Below are 19,461 nucleotides of genomic sequence, written 5' to 3' on the forward strand. Positions count from 1 at the left end.
GCAGGAATGGGATGGAGCTTTGCAAGCCCTGCCCATTTCCTTCCAGGGAATGGGGCTATGGGCATATTGTGGGAAGAAATGACCTTTTGCTCTCTCTTCTGTTCCTCTGGAGCAGTGAGAGAGTAGGTGAGAGGAAGTGAGAGGTGTGGTGACCTGGAAGTTGTCCAGCTGGCCTAGAGTAGTGGGATCTGTTCCCTTGGGAATGATCTGGGAATGTGAGCAGGGCCAGGGAATGCCGTGATGGCCACCCACTCCTGGGCACATGGAAACAGCCCTCTCGGTCCCCACTCCAGTCACCCTCTCTCCTTCCCTCCTGCAGGGGCATGTCTTTCCATGGCACCACCATCGGCCTGGCCCCCCTCATGGCCATGTGCTCTGTGTACCAGTCTGGAGGGGTCAACATGGTGAGTCTCAGCCAATATATTGATGCTGCAGAAGGCGGAGAACTGCCCCACAAGACAGGAGGTCACATCTTCTAAAAAATAATTTTATATTAAGTGTTGCAGGAAAAAAGAGATTGAACATAAAGAAGGGCAGTTGTTTAAAATGAAGGCATTAAGTTCTAAGAGGTGGAGGTACTCAGGGATGAATTTTCATTTATTGTAATTTATTCCCAATTTTCAAGCTCAGGAGACACCTTGAAGCAATTACATTAATCATACATCACTAGATGTCTTATATGTTCCATACCAGGGGTTGAGAAATTGTAAGATGCAGAGATGAAATGTTTTTTTTTTTTAATCTGAAGTCTTGTGTTGTTCTGTGTATCTTTATGGAACAAGAGCCTGTCTCAGAGTCACATGAAATTATTGCCCTCTTTTGAAGTTCTCTCTGACTTTGTGAGAGTGTTTCGACTACTCATGTCTGACCTGTGAAGTAGACAGCAAGGAGGCTGCTGTCCATTTATTTGTCCACCCCTCTATCCACCTGTATTTATTGATAGATGCAGCAGGGTAGTTAAGAGCATGGGCTTTAGTCACCGAGCCTGTACGCACAGCAATTGTACAATCAGTGGAGGGCTGTGAGGCTTGGCTAAAGGAGAGGCAGGGCTGTAGTGGGGAGATGTCCTTGACCTGAACTGTCTCCCTGAGCAGGACCACTCTGAGAATGCCATTGGCGTGGCTGCCACCATGGCCCACGAGATGGGCCACAACTTCGGCATGAGCCATGATTCTGCGGATTGCTGCTCCGCCAGCGCGGCGGATGGTGGGTGCATCATGGCAGCCGCCACCGGGTGAGTCAAGCAGGAAGGGGAGGACGGGGAGGACGGCAGAGCACGAGAGGCCAGTGCAGCCCCCGTGTTGCTCCCGGCCCAGGGAGCCTCTGTTATACTAATGGGGGCATTGAAGAAAAAGGTTTTTTTTTTAATATGCAGTACACGGGCCTCTCACTGTTGTGGCCTCTCCCGTTTCGGACCACAGGCTCCGGACGCACAGGCTCAGCGGCCATGGCTCACGGGCCCAGCTGCTCCGTGGCATGTGGGATCTTCCTGGACCGGGGCACGAACCCATGTCCCCTGCATCGGCAGGCGGACTCGCAACCACTGCACCACCAGGGAAGCCCGAAAAAGGGGGTTTTGACAACAAAAGCATTGGAGGAAGACCAAGAAAACAATTGTGTGGAAGGAGCACAGGTTTCTAGCAGGAAGTCTGGTGTGGTGTAACCTTAGATATACTTAGTTTCTGTCTTGGGGTTCTTTAGCTATAAAATTGGCATAACCACGTGTGTCTTTTCCACTTCATGAGTTTTTGCTGAGAACCCATTTATAACAGCCACAGTCCTTAATCCCTCCATGTGAACGAAGTGGGATCAGTGCTGTTATGCCTCGGGCCAGATTGAACGTGCTGAGGTGGCCTCCAGAACAAGGAAAGGGAAGGGGAGCATCCACACCCCCCCAGTGACTCCTCAGGGAATTTACAGGCTGTGTTTACCACAAGGAATAAGGACAAGGCAGCTCCATCCCCCTGTAGTTGTGAGGGGTCTTTAAACCAGAGCCTTTGAAAGAGAATTCTAGAGTTGCTTAAAAGTCAGTGCCTGGACTCAGACAGCAGAGAACACTGGGTTCTTCTGGGACCCTAGTCACTCTTCAGAAGGCACCATGGTGGGAGCTTCTGTTCCTCCCACCCCAAACCATTAGGGACTGCTTATGCTTCTTAGGGAATGGTGTGTCTCCAAGAGGAGATGCAGGGGCTTCCCTGGTGGCGCAGTGGTTAAGAATCCGTCTGCCAATGCGGGGGACACGGGTTTGAGCCCTGGTCCGGGAAGATCCCACATGCCGCGGAGCAACTAAGCCTGTGCGCCACAACTACTGAGCCTGCGATCTAGAGCCCGAGAGCCACAACTACTGAGTCCGTGTGCCACAACTACTGAAGCCCGTGCGCTTAGAGCCCATGCTCTGCAACAAGAGAAGCCACCGCAGTGAGAAGCCTGCGTACTGCTACGAAGAGTAGCCCCCGCTTGCTGCAACTAGAGAAAGCCTGCCCGCAGCAGTGAAGATCCAACGCAGCCTAAATAAATAGATAGATAGATAGATAGATAGATAGATAGGAGATGCAGCTTTCTTGGAGCTCCAGTGTCCATTGTTTTCTCCTCACTTCTCAGAGAAAGTGACACACAAAGGATGATGTTGACATGCAGGGGACAGCTCCATGGGTCATGCTCAAATCCCTGTGAGCTCACCATTAAGACCACCTCTTTCTCTCTCAATCTAAAAAGCATATTTGTAGACAAATGGTTGAGAGAATTATATTAATTACTACTCCAGTTTGTTTTTAAGCTGTTCACAAAATATAGTAGTTTAACAATTATTAGTAACAAGTTCTTTGTGACATTCCTGACAACTGAAGAAAACCCTCCAGTATTTAACCTTTAGTTGGTTTAGAGAATTGGGATCAGGATAAGTCTTCCCTTATAGGCCCAAATTGTGGTACTGACCTGCCGCCAGAGAGTGTGACTTTTGACTCTTTTTCCCAATAGTGGGATCCAGGACCTTTCATATTCTTGTGATAAAGACCATGTGTTTGTGAGTTAGCTGGTTGAGTTTGGAGTGCTGCCTGCATCCTTAGAACAGAGATCAGATCACTGGCCCAACAAAGAAATTAAACCCTTGAACTTAGCCTTTTTTGGCCTGGTCTTCTGTTCTAAGAAAATCTCCATCTAATATCAGCTTCAGGAAGAGTTTGGGTTGGCTGGTATTTTATTCAGCTCTAAGGCTCAAGAGACCTATTGTGACACACTAGTTATCCTTTATTTATTGCAACTCCTTCATGAAAACGGCTGAAATTGTTGCTTCAAATTCTCAAGTAAATCCTCCATGGAGCATGAGAAAAAAAAGCATTATGGGGTGGTTAATATTTCTTAATTCTTAGAATGTTGATGTACAGGTGATGTTCTAGAGGGGCAGAATATATGTGCATGGGACTATAGGGGTCTGAGTCCAGCTGGAATCAGCCTCATGGGCAGCAGGATTGTTGCTGTTCTGGCTGCTTGATGCTCAGACTCCCAGCTAATTCCAACCTTGTTTTTCTCCCAGGCACCCCTTTCCCAGAGTGTTCAATAGATGCAACAGGAAGGAGCTGGACAGGTATCTGCAGTCAGGCGGAGGGATGTGTCTCTCCAACATGCCGGACACCAGGACGCTGTATGGAGGCCAGAGATGTGGAAATGGGTACCTGGAAGATGGGGAAGAGTGTGACTGTGGAGAGGAGGAGGTAAGCTGTTGTGCTGGTGCTAGTGGGAGGGGAAGACTTTGCATTGGCTTCAAATCTCAAGGCTAAAGAGAGTGCAAGCGAAAATTTAGTCATAGGCGTTTCCCACACACACGTGGCTATCAAAGACCCCATCACAAATAAGATGTGGGGGGTAAGCCTTAAATATGGACCATGTCTATGGACTCTCCCGGTTTGAAGTTGACATTGTTTATGTTCAGATTGTGAGTATCAGGTCTACCCAGAAACCACAGTCTTTGCCAGTGAAGCCACAGGTGGCCTCCCTGGCCCTCCAGCTGCACTGAATTTATTCTGAAGGCCATGCAGCCAGATATATGAACTTGAACCTGGGCCTTATGAGGATGCTTAAAATAACAAGCTCATGCTGTTTGGCCTGGAGAAGAGATGATTGAAAGGAAAGGGATGTAGGAAGTACTGGCAAGTCTGAAAGGGGCTTCTAGGAGGAAGAAGGGGCAGAACTGTTGGTGTACAAGCTCTTTCCTTCCTTATAATCCTCAGAATGAGAGTGGTGGGCGTACAGCATAACTCTCTCACTTTTAACAGATGCTCGCTCTTCTGCAGAAAGCAGAACTGAATAGTTTCATATCTGTTTTTTGAAGGATGAAAATATGTACCTTAACATGCAAAATAATTTGTTGGAGAATGCGTGAGTAGTCTATGTATTCAGAATAAACTATGCGGGTGAGATTGAGGGTCTGTATATGTGGGATAAGACTATTTGATTTTATAATCTTCTCCATGGTTTGACTTTTTTTTAATGCCAGCACGTAACTTTTGTAATGAAACAAGAACTAGTTAAAGGCTCACCATCCGCACCACCATGAGTTCAGAGAGATCAGCCCAGACCCTTCAGAAAGGAGAGAGTTGTATTATCACGGAGGGCCTGGTGGGTTTGAAGAGCAGCCTGTGAGTGGACTTGGCCAGTTGCCTTATATTCAGAGGAGATTCTCATTCAACAGATATTTACTGAGTATGTGGTACTGTGTCATGTGCCAGGGATAGGAAAATAGATAGGCAGAAAAAAAAGACCTGGTCCCTGTCCTTATGGAGTGTATAGTCCAGTGGGGGAAACACACATTGACCAAATAATTGCAAAAATGTATAAATACCACTGTGATAAGTGCTAGGAGGGCCAATGGCATGATGCTAGGAGTATATGTAATGTGAGGGGAACTGCCCTACTCAGGTGGGAGTGTGACCTCTGACCCCATAGCCGAAGGCTAAGGTAGGCGTTAGCGAGGAGTGCAGGGAGGCCAAGGCACATTTCAGCTAGAGGAGGAACCGTGCCTTAGGGTGAGAAGAAACATGGTGTGCTAGAAGGGAAGGAACACAGGTCTACCTGCAGCCCAGGGTGGTAGGAGATTTATGTAAAGAAAGTACCCTTATTCCTTCTCTGAGGGGGAGACAGGTGGATGAGTATCTGTAGTCAGGTGGTGGCATGTGTCTCTCCAACAAACCAGACCTGGACAGTGATGGTTATGATATGGTTAATAAGCACGGGGTGGGCCCCAGGCAGACATGGCTTGAATTCGGCTCCAACACTTGCCAGGTATGTGCCTTGACCAGCCACTGGACTTGTCTGAGTTGCGGTTTCCCCTTTTGTGAAATGGGCATAATTGTGCCTCATAATCCTGCTGTGAGGGACCCATGGATGGGCCTGTCTCTATAGTAGGAGTGTGATAGGGACATTTGGAGTCACTGGGCATCTCATCATCTTTTTTTTTTTTCTTTTAATTTTATTGGGGTATAGTTGATTTACGATGTTGTGTTAGTTTCAGGTGTACAGCAAAGTGAATCAGTTATATGTATACATATATCCAGTCTTTTTTAGATTCCTTTCCCATATAGGCTGTTACAGAGTATTGAGTAGAGTTCCCTGTGCTATACAGTAGGTTCTTATTAGTTATCTATATTATATATAGAGTAGTGTGTATATGTCAATCCCAATCTCCCTATTTATCCTACCCCTTACCCACTGGTAACCATAAGTTTGTTTTCTACATCTGTAACTCTATTTCTGTTTTGTAGATAATCGTCATCTTTTTTAAAAAATTAATTAATTAATTAATTTTTTGGCTGCGTTGGGTCTTCATTGCTGCACGCGGGCTTTCTCTAGTTGCAGTGCATGGGCTCAGTTGTTGCGGCGCGTGGGCTCTAGGGCACGTGGGCTTCAGTAGTTGTGGCTCACGGGCTCTAGAGCGCAGGCTCAGTAGTTGTGGTGCATGGGCTTAGTTGCTCCATGGCATGTGGGGTGTTCCCAGACCAGGGCTTGAACCCACGTCCCCTGCATTGGCAGGCGGATTCTTAACCACTGCGCCACCAGGGGAGTCCCGTCCTCTTTTTAAATCTCATGCTGTATGTCAGCAAATCAGGACCTGTAGGGCAGGAAGGAAGAGAGGAGAGCATGGAACCCCTAGAGGAGGGTCCAGGCCAGCGAGGGTTGAGGAGGAGCAGCAGACGGCAAGAGAAGTCTGGAGAAGCAGGCCCGGGGGCTGACATAAATTGTTCAGGAGTTGTTCCAGCATGCCCCGACTCCTGATGGCCTCTTTTTATCAGATAGTAAGGTTTAGGAGTGTGGGGGGCAGGAAGGGCAGCAGTAGAAGACATGGTCTCTGGATGTTGTGTTGGGGATGAGAAAAACAAATCACAGAATTTCCATATAATGTAATACTATGCTAAAAACCATGTTTTAGAAGAATCCGTGATTACAAGGAGAAATGGGCATATTAAGTTAAAAGCAGTATGGGGCTTCCCTGGTGGCGCAGTGGTTGAGAGTCCGCCCGCCAATGCAGGGGACACGGGTTCGTGCCGTGGTCTGGGAAGATTCCACATGCCGCGGAGCGGCTGGGCCCGTGAGCCATGGCCGCTAAGCCTGCGCGTCCGGAGCCTCTGCTCCACAACGGGAGAGGCCACAACAGTGAGAGGCCCGCGTACCGCCAAAAAAATAATAATAAAATAAATAAAAAATAAAAAAAGCAGTATGGATACTATGATTTTGTAAAATGAGTATATGTCTATGTATGTGTATAGGAAAGTGCTTAGAAAAATACAAAATGTAGTTGTGTCAAGTTGTGTGTTACTGATGATTATGCATATGTATGTTTTCTACGATGTATACGTATTACCTTAATGATAAAGCTATAAAGTGATTTTTTGGTGGAGACTTCCCAGGCCCTCACCCTGCCTAGTCCCCTGTATCCCTGCCCTGATGCCCCAGAGGCTCACACTCCCTCCCACTGCCTCCCCAGGAATGTGATAACCCCTGCTGCAATGCCTCTAATTGCACCTTGAGAGAGGGGGCAGAGTGTGCCCATGGCTCCTGCTGTCACCGGTGTAAGGTAAGTGGCCCTTTCCTCCCTGTCCAGGGTTCTGACCTAACAGTCCAAGGGTCTGCTGGAGGGTAATGGCCAGGATTCAGCCTCTATCCTGGGGAAGTGGTGGCATCAAAGTTTCAGAGACATGGAGCTAGAAAGGGCCCTTGAACAAAGTTTACTTTTTTCTATGTTGGGCCTCACTGAGTTCAGATCATCCCAGAGGGCTGTGTATGCCTCCTGGAAGATGGGAGATTAAAAAAAGAAAAGTGTCTAGAAAGAGTAGGCTTGATTTTATTTGGAACTCATAATAGTCTTCATCACAGTTTTGATTAACATTAATGAATTGCTTATTAAGTGCCAGGCATGGTACAGAGAATTTTATATATGTCATCTCATTCAGTCCTTACAAAAGCCCCATGAGATGTATATTAATATCCTCAATTTAAGATGAGAAAACTGGGGCTCAGAAGGGATAAGTGCCTTCTCTGGGATCACACAGCAGGAGGAGGCTGAACCAGGTTGACCTGACTCTGGAGCTCACTCTCTTAATATTGATGTGAAAGATCACATCATTTTTACCACTAATATTACTATACGTCTACAGTCTCTTATCTATAATTCTGAAATTTAGGAAGTTCTGAAAACTCAAAAAAATTTTTTTAACTTATTGGTGGCAAAATTTGACCTGAATTGACATGAGTCTAATTATAGTCTTAAAAAAAATCACACTTAAAGTGAATATTATATTTCATTGCAGAAATATTAATGTGTGTGATTAAAAAGTGTAATCCTAGGCCTTGCTGGTGGGTTATGTAACATACATATGTAATGTGTATGTGTGTGTGTGTGTGTGTGTGTGTATACACACACACACACACACACAAATATGTATGTACATCTGTGTAGTGTCTGCTTTCTAAAATCTGTAAAGTCTGAAGCCCATCTGATCCCAGGGTTTTGGATAGGATTGTGGACTGTGCTTCCACCTACCACTTGCTGAGGGCTCATTATGTTCTGCATACTGTTCAAGTACTTTATTAGAACATTCCTTCTAGCATGACCTTCTAGCAATAACCACGAGAGGGTTATTACCCTCATGGGTGCATAAACATAGGTCTTACTGCTGGTTAAGGAGCTGGGATTTGAACCCAGGCAGGCTGGCTCCATGTGGGTCCTCTTCCCCTCTATCTTGCTCTCAGGTGGAGAGATGCATCCTGAGGCCACCCTTGAACTGAGACTATCAGAAAGCTGCTCAGCTGGCCCATTCTTGCCTTCTGTCTTGGGGGAGGGCCTTGTGGGTGGAGTGGAGTCACCCGGGAGTGTGGAGGGGTGCTGTCCTCAGACGTAGCTCTCCTTGCCTGGATCAGGGGAACTCCCACGCCATCTGGTTTGACTCTAGGATGCACCCGGCATCCCCCAGGGAGGCTGTGCTAGCTGGGTCAGGTCCTCGAGTCTCAGGCTAAGGCCTGAGAGTGAGTGTGGAGAGCGCCCATCTCCCAGTCCCAGGATATCAGCTTGGATCTTAAAAAGGAGTTCCTGGAGAGAAGTGTGTGGGAAAAGATGAGGCTTGGAGTCTGAGACCTTCAATTCAAGCCCTATGTGTGATTTGGGGCAGCCTATTACCCATCCAAGCCTAGGTTCTTTATCTGTAAGATGGGAAGAGTACTAATAACTCTGACCACCCTGGGAGGCTGGAAGACTCAAGTGGAAACTCAGTGTTTACCAGTTGCCTATGGTGTGCTATTGATCAGGTTACTTCATCTGCAGAATGAGGCAAATAGTAGTATATGTAGCTCATGGATATTGTGAGGATCTCATGACTTGAGTATGTGTAACATACTTAGCCTGGCGCTTGGCTCAGTAATGGGGATGTATTATTGCCAGAGTGCTTTGTAAATTCAAAGATGTATGAATGAAAAAAAAAAAAGACATATGAATGAAAAAAAAAAAAGACGTATGAATGCTACTCTGTGTGTGTGTGTGTGTGTGTGTGTGTGTGTGTGTATCTCTACATATGTATTAGTGGGCTTGGCTCTTCTGCCACTTACTAACCATGAGACTTTGGAGACATTATTTAACCTCTTTTGCCTCAGGTTTCGTAATCTATAAAATAGGGATAATTATATTACATAGGACTATCATGAAAACTAAATGAAGTAATATTTGTACTGCACTTAAGTGGGAGCTCCATAAAGTAGCTGTTATTACTAAAGCACTTAGTAAACTGTAAATTGTTGCATAAATATTATTTTTTACCTACTTCTTAAGACTGCTATGCAGAGTTAGCATTTGTGAAAACACCTCGAAACCCTAAGTCACTATTCATATTAGATGAATGATGGTGATTTGAGCTAATGAGGTCATGTAAAAAGCACTCCGAAATAATGGTAATGGGAAGTTCTGTTCCACGAGAGTGATGCTCATGAGCCCTTGCTGGGAGGGTTGAGGGCAGGTGGCAGATTGACCTTTTTTTCTACTCTCGTTCCTCGGCTCAGCTGCTGGCCCCTGGCACACTGTGCCGTGAGCAGGCGCGGCAGTGTGACCTCCCGGAGTTCTGCACGGGCAAGTCCCCCCATTGCCCCACCAACTTCTACCAGATGGACGGCACCGCCTGCGAGGGTGGCCAGGCCTACTGCTACAATGGCATGTGCCTTACCTACCAGGAGCAGTGCCAGCAGCTGTGGGGTCCTGGTAAGGCTCTCTTGGGGGGAACGGCCCTCCCACCCCACTGCTTCCTAGCCAGCCTCCCCCTTCAGGCACTCTGGGTAGCTTAGAATCCTTGGCTTTAAAACAACATCTCCAGATATTACCTTTTTTCAAACCCCTTGCCTCAGGGTAGACTTTCAGGGAGAGGCAGTAGGCAGTGTTCTTCCTATTTCCTTGATGCTTTAAATTCTCAGAGCGGGTGAGTGGATAAGAATAATCCAACAAAAATGGCAGAGGATGGAGACAGAAAAGGAAATGCAAATGGCCTTAAGCTACAAGCAAATTATAACAACTGTGGGATGGGATATTTTTTGTGTATCATATTGGCAAAGACTGAAGAATTAATATAAAAAGGTAATAATAATACTACTATAACTATAACAACAAGAACAATAATAATATAGTTGTGGAGGGTGTGGGAAAACAGGTAGGTACAAACCCAATGGAAAGCTGTTTGGAGATACCAGAATTTTAAGTGCACCTGTCATTGGGCTCATCCATACTACTCCTTGGGGACGTATCCTACATTTGCACTTGCACATTTATGTGAAGATAGATTTACAACGATATTCATTGCAGCATTGTTAGTGATACCAATAACAACCTATAAATCCTTCAGTAGGGACCAATTAAAGTAATTCTGGTACCTCCATACGTTGGGACACTATACAGCTGAATAAAAGGAGGCAGCTCTGTATGTACTGAATAAAAAAAAAAAAAATCTCTCGCGATAAATTAAGTGAAAAATGCAAGATGCAGACCAGTGAATAGACTATGCTGCCACTCTTTATTAGATAGATTATCTCTAGAAGATACACAAGAATTGTATCTAGATGGTAGAGATAAAACTATCTTTAGAAGATACACTGTTAATTAAGATTGCTTCACCAGGTTGTAGGAAAGTAGGAACTGGAATGACTAGGTAGAAAAAAACTGAAAGACATGCTTTATTCTTTAAAATGTTGTGTAGGTGTGACCTTTAGTAGAAAACCTGAAATGGGACAGGCCTTCTGCATTAGAGAGAAGGCTTAGCACACAAGCCTCCCGCAGATATAAAACCTCAATAAGGTATAAAGAACTGATGTAAAACCTTTTTCTATGAGTAGGTCTTGAGGAGGTGGGGGTCGAATAACTGATAGGGGTAAAGGAAGAACAGGCTGAATATTCCCTCCCCTAAAACTTTCTTAACCTTCTGATTTTGCCAAGGGCTAGCTCTGCCTTTTGGGGGCTTCTGGCTTCCGCTAACGTTGGCTAGTGTACTGATAAATGTTTCTTGCCCACCCAGGAGCCCGGCCCGCTCCAGATCTCTGCTTCGAGAAGGTGAATGTGGCAGGGGACACCTTTGGAAACTGTGGGAAGGACATGAATGGGAAACACAAGAAGTGCAACATGAGGTGATGGCCATAGGGCAGACCCCATGAGATGAGGGTGACAAAGCAATTCCTGCTCCGTCCTCACTCCCGCCCTCTCAGCAGCTTGGCTGGCCCCAAACTGGGCCTTTAAATAAATCTGTTCCCGGCCCTTTTGGCAATGTGCCATTCAGCCCTAAGGGAGTCGGAGGGAAGCTGCGGATGGCAATGCTTCCTCAAAAGCTGGTCCGACCTCCTTCTTATAGTAGGGCAGGACATCAGCCCTCTTGGGTCATTTCCACAGGGTACGAATTATACCCTCATCTGAACAGCCTGTTATTCACCCATTCATTCATTCATTTCAAACATCCATCCACCCACCCACCCATCCACTATCTATTGTGGGTCTACCATGTGCCAGATACTGTGCTGAGTACATGGAACATAACAATACAGTGTAATAATGGAAATGTTAGTGGGTTGAGGTGGTCTCCCAAAGGGAGTTATGCCTAAGCTGAGATTTGGAGAAATTATCCAGTTGAAAAGGATGGGGAATGGCGCTGGTACCTGGGAGAGTGTACCAGGCAGAGAGATGAGTAGAGAAAAATTCTTGGTAGGAAGAACTGATAACAATTTGACATAGTTAAAGTATAATGTTGGGGTGCAGTGGGGAGGGGTCTGCTGAGAAATGAGCCTAGCTAGTTAAGCAGGGACCAGATCATGAGAAGCCTCGAATGCATGGCTAGGGGAGTTTGGACTTTGGCTTGAGAGCAGTTTGGAAATTAGACTCCTATAGGGCAAGACTGGAGGCAGGGAGACAGTTTCCTGGTGTCGAGGTGAGAAAGGATGGTGGTGTGGATTAGAGTAGGTATATAGGAGGGAGGGAGTATGGGAAGTCGGGGATGACACCAGGCTTCTGGCTGCAGCACTCGAGTGCATGGGGGGTGCAAGGAGCATAAGGGGGCAGGTTGCTCAGGTCAGGCAGTTGTCCTTGCAGTAAAGAGGACTGTACAAGGCCAGCTCTCTGGCCTCGATCTGCTTGGGGATAAGGATCCAGCATCCTATCCTTGGTCTCAGTCCCCATGGCATCTTTCCTTCTGAGTCCCTACAGCACACTCATTGCCCTTTTGCCTCTCCCCCATCCAAGCCTGCTGTCCTGGTCAAGAAAGACTAAAGCTCTTTGGTGCCCCAGCTCTTCCCCTGCCTCTGATTCCATCTCCTTCCCTCCTTCTCTCTCGGGCCCAGAGATGCCAAGTGTGGGAAGATCCAGTGTCAGAGTTCTGAGGCCCGGCCCCTGGAGTCCAATGCAGTGCCCATCGACACCACCATCATCATGAACGGGAGGCAGATCCGATGTCGGGGCACCCACGTCTACCGAGGTCCCGAGGAGGAGGGTGACATGCTGGACCCAGGCCTGGTGATGACCGGGACCAAATGTGGCCATAACCACGTGAGTCCCTTTCTCCAGCCTCACTCAGTCGCTGGGTTGCAGTGACTAAAGTGTGAGTCTGGAGCGAGGGTGCCTGGGCTCAAGTCCCAGCTTCCCCAACCTCTCTGGCCCTGTGGCTTGCTTCCTTTATTAAGCATGTTAGTAAGAGCAAGACCCACCTCATAGAATTGTTATAAGGATTAAACGAGATAATCCCTGTAAACCATTTAGAAGGCTGGCTGTTATCTCTTTTGTCCTCCTCATCAATTATCTTATGAATTGAGAAATGGACTAGACTAGGAGTCAGGGAAGCCTGGGGAACATAATGGTGGCGTCTCAGAGTTAACTATGAGAGTGATGTTATAAAAAACATTTGAAGCACTTGGTATACTACCTGGCACAAAGTAGACAGCTGTCACCATGGTCATTATTTTTAAGTATAATATTTCAATTAGTGCATATTAATGTACAATTAAGTAATTAACATATCACCAACATATAGTAATATAGAGTGGAATAACACATATTTATTAAAAATACAATATTTGGTTTTTTCTCCCTAACCACACAAGTGATAGCAGAATTTAGTTAACTACCATCCTGTCCTTGGCTTTTTAGGTTGTTTTTAATTTTTCACAGTAATAACCTGAAGTAGGCTGCCTTTTTGAGTCCCGTGAGTTCTGAGTGCAAAACCCCGGTCTCCTAATTGCCGGCCAGTGTCCCTTCCGTTGTACTGAGTGGCTTCTGCCTCGTTACAGATTTGCTTCGAGGGGCAGTGCAGGAACACCTCGTTCTTCGAAACAGAAGGCTGTGGGAAGAAGTGCCACGGCCACGGGGTACGCGTGCCTGGGGTTCTGGGGCTCCTCTGCCATGGTGACTGAGGGGGCAGGCCCTATGGGAGGCCAGAGCTCTCCAGGGTGCTGACGCCTCTGCCCTGCCCTTGCTCCAGGTTTGCAACAACAATCAGAACTGCCATTGCTTCCCGGGCTGGGCCCCGCCCTTCTGCAACACACCGGGCCAAGGGGGCAGCATCGACAGCGGGCCCATGCCCCCCGAGAGTGAGTGCCCAGCCTGCGTGGGCCTCTGCCCACCTTTGTGAGGAGGGGTGGGTGCCATGGGGGCGGGTGGCATGATGCAGAGAGATCATGAGTCAGCATCACTATCCTGATTTTGTAGATGAGAGAACAAGAGGGACCGAGTGGGAGGAGTGGCCCAGGCTAGCAGCCTGGTGTGGGGCTCAGCCTCAGTTGCTCTTCCTCTGTCCCTTCTATTGAGGGGCATGGTTCTGCTTAGAGAGAGATTAAGACAGACCACAGGTTACTGAATAATCACATTCTTTCTGGGGGGCGGTGGTGGTGACTACCCCTTCTCAGCCACTTAAAAATAATCATGAACCTAGGGCACATTATAGTGGCTCAGATCTCCTTGGATGAACAAAGCTTCAAATGAGGAACCAGAAACTCAGAAAATGTTACAGTTTTTTTTAGTGGAAATCTAAGGGATTCTAGCTCTTTGGTTTCCAAGCTTTTAAAAAGTAATAGAGAACTTTTTTTTTTTTTTTAAGGAAGAAACCTCAACATATAAAAGTAGTGTGTCACTGGTCTATATTTATTTTGTGCATTTAGATTTATAATTTGTGAGAACATTGAGGCAGTTTGGTGAAACCAAATGTGAAATTGTGGATTATGTGTGAAAGTTCTAATCTTACATCAATCTATGACTCTCAATGTTTTGTGTTGGTTGCTTTGTGTCCAGGAACATCATGATTCAGGCTGAAAACTAGTGGTAAATAATAATAGAGCTGAAACTCCTTGCCTTAAAAGGCACTCTCTTCAATTAGGCAGAAGTGGCCGGAGGAGCTTTATTATGAGATCTGTGCCAAGCAAGTTGACCTGGTTGTTTAAGCTAATAATAGTGGCTTCCCAGTGGGACATAATGTGTGTTTTTTTATTATAGTTTTTAAGTTAAAGTAAGTAATACAATGTAAATGGAGATCAAATATCTGAAGAGTGTCAGGAATACATTATTTGAAATCCACAGCTAAAGCTCAGACCGCTTCTAAGTCTTTCACTTGGGTTCTATTTCTGGAAGGTGCTGGTCCTGTAGTAGCCGGCGTGTTTTCGGCCATCTTTGCGCTGGCGGTCCTCATGCTGATGTACCACTGCTGTAAACAGAACAACAAACTGGGCTACCTCAAGCCCCTAGCCCTCCCTTCCAAGTTGAGGCAACAGTTCAGGTATGACGAGGTACCGTGAAGGACTTGGAGATTACAGAGCTTTCCGTAAGCAGTACCTGGTGAAAAAGTTGGTGGTGGTGGGTCTAATTCGGGTAAGGCAAATGCCAGGTACACGCCGCCCTCTCCGCTGCTGCCGTGGCTCCTTGACCGTGGCAGACATTACTAGCTGATTTTTATTAATAAGTAAGCTCGGCTGAGCCTGGTCATCACTTCAGAATCCTTCTCAGCAGAATGCCCCAACCAATTCAAGTTGGAATAGAAATGAAACCTCTTTGCTAGCGTGTATCTATCTAATTGATTTGCTCCCCATTTTAAAGGGCAGGAAACTGAGGCAACAGAGAAAAACCGACTAGCTCAAGTCAATCACAGGGGTGGCTGGACATCAGCTCAAGACAGAGTAATTTTTTTTCCTAAGCAGTTCATTCCTTTGGAAATTGAAGGTGTATAGTCTCTGAGTCCTCTATTAAATGACACTTATTCCGGAGGGGATTTTAAATCCCAGGTCTTCCTGGAACGACGCCTGAGGGAGATTGGTTGATGGCTGGTGACATCCTCATCTTCTTGGGGGAGAAAGGTCTTAAAAGGGCGAAGGAAAGGTGCTGAGGAACACCCTGCTTTGTATGAGGCCAATTGTCTTTCCTTGGGAGTTTTCCATTGGCCACTGTCTCCATGCCTAGGGAGCTGGGGTTCAGGAGGACCTATCCCACTTCCACCAGAGCAGACTTGGGAAGACTGAGCTGCTCACTGCCATGCCTCGGTCAGAAGGATGTCAGGCACTGATCCTCAATGAACAACACCCCATTTACTCTTCCTCTCTCCTTCCTTGTTACTAGTTGTCCCTTCAGGGTGTCTCAGAACAATGGAACTGGCCACGCCAACCCAACATTCAAGTTGCAGACACCCCAGGGCAAGCGAAAGGTAAGGGCTTTGCACCATGAACTTTGCTACTTTAACTTTGTCCCTCAGGACTCTGCTAGATTTTCCTAAGCGCCTCTGTGGGCCCACGGGATTGGTGATAAAAGACACTTTCTTGGCTTGAGAGATGGTCAGCTGCTTCTGCCATCCCCTAATGACTTTAAACGTTGCATCTGACCTCTGGGATCCTAGGTCTCTGTGCATGTCAGTGAGACACACAAGACCACCCCTGAGTTTTTAAGTGCATTAAGGGTTCCTGTGTCTCAGGCGTTCCTCGTCTTATGCATACAGGTGACCAACAGCCCTGAAACCCTACGGAAGCCCTCCCAGCCTCCTCCCAGGCCCCCTGCGGACTATCTGCATGGTGGGTCCCCACCTGCGCCATTGCCAGCGCACCTCAGCAGGATTGCTAGGAACTCCCCAGGGGCTGGACCCCCAGTAGAGAGGAAAGAATCATCCAGGAGGCCTCCCCCAAGCCGGCCAGTGCCCCCCGCACCAAAGTGCATCCTCTCTCAGGTAAGTGGTTTCTCAGCAACCCTGGGCTGGGAGCATCACTTTTCAGGCCATCAGCCATAAGGAATGACAGAGGCTGGGAAGAGGGAGCTTGCTGACTCATGGGCTGGCTGCCTTTTCTGCATTCTGGTAGATACAGGGTACACAGAGTGTGAGGATGATGAGCATGAGGAAATACACTACCGAGGACTTCCTCCCTGGTTGGCCTCTTCTGTGACAAGCCACTACCCACCTTCCACCCCAAATGTTAATGTTCAGTTAATGTTTCAGTTCCCCATGGTCTTTTTTCTATCCTCTAGGCCTTTGCAAATGCTGTTTCCTCTGCCACATACACTTCCTTTTGCATGGCCAGCTCTTGTTCATCCTTAGATCTCCTCTTAGAGGCCACTTCCTCTAAGAAGGCTTCTCTGACCCCCAAGCCTCAGTTTGGTGCCTCTGTACTTCTCTCATCATAGTACTTATTCCACCAAATCGTGCCTCTCGGTATCTTGCACTAGTCGGGAAGTCTTACTGAGGGACATACGGTGATGCCTCGCTCGTCTGGGAGGCTGGTCAAGGGGCCGGGCCTCTGGGAGGGGTGAGTAGGTGCTGGGCTATCCCCCCACCACTGGTGTTCTTTGGAAGCAGAGCTGCCTGCCCAGCAGTCTGTTCACCCGGTGTGTCTGTGCTCTGATGGCTCCAGCTCTACCTTCTGGCAGAAGTTCCTGTAGCACAGACACAGATGTCTCCAGGACGGTGGCCAGGCGTGGTGCCTTCCAGAGCGGCCTGTGTTTTTTGGGTGTGGACCCCCTCGGGTGGGGTAGGGGACTTGCCCATTTTCCTCCTGGGACTGCCGTTCTTGGGCACGGTCCAGAGGGCTCCATGGGGCCCAGCCTGTCTCTGCCCCTAAGGACTGTGGTTGGCTCCAGGTCTTGGAGGGGTCCTTGGGACATGGCAGTGTCATGGTTTAGCGGAGCCGAGAGCATCAGTTTTGGTTCTCTGATGATGCAAAACTGCTACTCTCCCATTTTTCTCATCTGGGGCAGCAGGGGGATAGAAAATTCCATGCAGAAAGGGAAAGGAAAGACTGACAGGGAGAGAAGAGGGAAGGAGAAAGGGGAAAGAGCAAAGAGGAGTAGAGGAGAGACGAGGAGACGGAGGGTGCGCTAGCCTCCTTGGGCGGCCAAAACAGCACAGACCGGGTGGCGTAGACAACAGAAAGTTATCTTCTAACGGTTCTGGAGGCTGGAAGTCCAGTAGGCTTGGTTTCTTCTGAGGCCTCTCTCCTTGGCTTGCAGATGACTGCATTCTGCCGTGTCCTCATATGGTCCTTTGTGTACGTGCACCCTAATGTCTCTCTGTGTGTCTACATTTCCTCTTATAAGGACGCCAGTCAGACTGGATTAGGGCCCACTCTAACGGCCTCATTTCAACATAGTCACCTCTTTAAAGGCCCTGTCTCCAAATACAGTCACATTCTGAGGTACTGGGGGTTAGAGTGGAAACGTATGAATTTTGCGAGGGGGCACAGTTCAGCCCATAACAGAAGGAAAGAGGAGAGAAAGGGCGGAAGAGGGGAGAAAGCAGCCACGTGCAGACAGGGGTGTGGGAAGAACAGAGATGTAGGAGGAGGGAGCAGTCCATTGAAACCACTGGTCCTAAAAAACCCACACTGGAGGCTTGTTCAGTGGAGATGGTGTCAGCCTCACCCCAAGGTGCCGAGCAGTAGGTTGGGGGAGGAGTCTCCAGGGGCAGTGGACTCCAGCTGGGGGGACGGGAAGCCTGGAGGCTCCATGTCCTGCCCTGACTCCCAATTTCCTGGTGGCTGCTGGCAGGAATCCAGAGCCCAGAGGGCCACCTGGCCGGTGGGAGGTATCCCAAAACACATGCCAAGCACGGCTTCTGCTGGGGCCCAGTCCCAGATGGGGGTTTATCAAGGGCGGGGAGTGGGAGGCAGCTTCTCTGAGCAGGCGGCAGGGATTAAATCGGGGCGCCGCCCCCTTCCTCAGAACCATTCCAAGAAGAGAGTTTCTGCTGCCCTCATTTTTGGTGTTGGGTAGCTGTGTCTCACGGGGTTGAAGGGGCTACCCCAAGGTGGCGGTTTGTAAGTGGAGTAGCCAGGACTTGCACCCAGGGCTGACTCCAAACCCTTCACCACCCTGTGGGGTCAGGCCCTGGCTTAGGCCCTGGAGTCCAGAGCTGAGATACCACCTGCCCTGGGGGAATTCACGCTCTCCAGATCTCAGCTCCACCACCGCCTAGCTTGGTGACATGGACCACTCTGGAGAGGTGGAGGGTGAAGCTTCGTAACCTCTTCTATTCTGTCTACAAATGTGTATGAACTTCTACTCTGTACTAGGCAGTGGTTAGCAGAGCAGATGCCATCTCCGCCTCACAGAGCTCACAGCTTGCTGGGGAAGAGACTGGTATACATGTAGTGACAGTAGTGGTAAGTGCTATGAAGGAGAGGTTCAGCATTCTTACAAAGAGAGTTATGGGGGACTTGACTTAGCCTGGGAAATCTGGGAAGGCTTCCCTGAGGAGGTGACATTTGAGCTGAGACCTGCAGGGTGAGCAGGCTGTGAGGGGTGGGAGAGGTTTTTGGACCAGGGACCTGATGGTAGGGAAGCTCTACAATGGAGAGAGCCCGCAGATGGAAGAAACTTCAAGGCCCCTTTGCCTAGGGCCCATGGAGCTATGATGAAAGGCTGGAGAGCCAGGGGAAGCCAGACTGTGCCACAGGCACGGACTAGGAATTTGGTCTGCATTTGATGGGAACAGGGCAGTGGTGGAGCATGGGTGACATCTACAGGGATTTCTATCTACAGGGAAACTTCCCTACAGATTTGCCATTTACAGGGATCTCACTTTGGGCTACATTTAGGCAAGAGGGAGGCACAGTGCCTGGGAGGGTACCCAGAGATGCTTCTGAGACTATTAATCTTCCATTGTTTGACCTGGGTGAGGAATACATAGGTGTGTTCACTCTGATGATTCATCTGGTTGTGTGACTCATTTCTTTTTATGTATATTTATACTCTAATTAAAAAATCAGTTTTAAAGAATGAAAGGCTCACTCTAGCGGCATAGTGATCCGAGGGATGAGACTGGGTGCAGGGGTTACAAGTTTAAACAGCGTCCAGAGGAGAGGTGATGGTAGCTTGGAGCAGGGCGGGTGACAGCGGTGATGGGGGGAAGCTGATGAGGGATGTGTAGAAGAGAAAATAGACAGGGGAACAGTTGCTGATGAGGGTTGGGAGGGGATGACAACCCGCCCCCCCCCCCCCCCAAA

The 19,461-nt window shown here is 48.0% G+C and overlaps 1 protein-coding gene across 1 annotated transcript in view; it reads left to right on the forward strand.

Annotated features, from left to right (window-relative positions):
• Positions 1-19,461, forward strand: part of ADAM19 (ADAM metallopeptidase domain 19) — an 85,623-nt gene that overhangs the window by 59,780 nt on the left and 6,382 nt on the right. Inside the window, 12 exon segments of the mRNA XM_007447122.1 lie at positions 320-404; positions 1,095-1,234; positions 3,533-3,710; positions 6,977-7,066; positions 9,538-9,733; positions 11,034-11,142; positions 12,343-12,547; positions 13,285-13,362; positions 13,476-13,584; positions 14,618-14,762; positions 15,596-15,680; positions 15,969-16,193. Of these exon segments, the coding sequence (XP_007447184.1) occupies positions 320-404; positions 1,095-1,234; positions 3,533-3,710; positions 6,977-7,066; positions 9,538-9,733; positions 11,034-11,142; positions 12,343-12,547; positions 13,285-13,362; positions 13,476-13,584; positions 14,618-14,762; positions 15,596-15,680; positions 15,969-16,193 (1,645 nt within the window).

The sequence above is a fragment of the Lipotes vexillifer genome, unplaced genomic scaffold, assembly GCF_000442215.2.
Source record: "Lipotes vexillifer unplaced genomic scaffold, Lipotes_vexillifer_v1.1 scaffold194, whole genome shotgun sequence".
Classification (NCBI taxonomy): domain Eukaryota; kingdom Metazoa; phylum Chordata; class Mammalia; order Artiodactyla; family Lipotidae; genus Lipotes; species Lipotes vexillifer.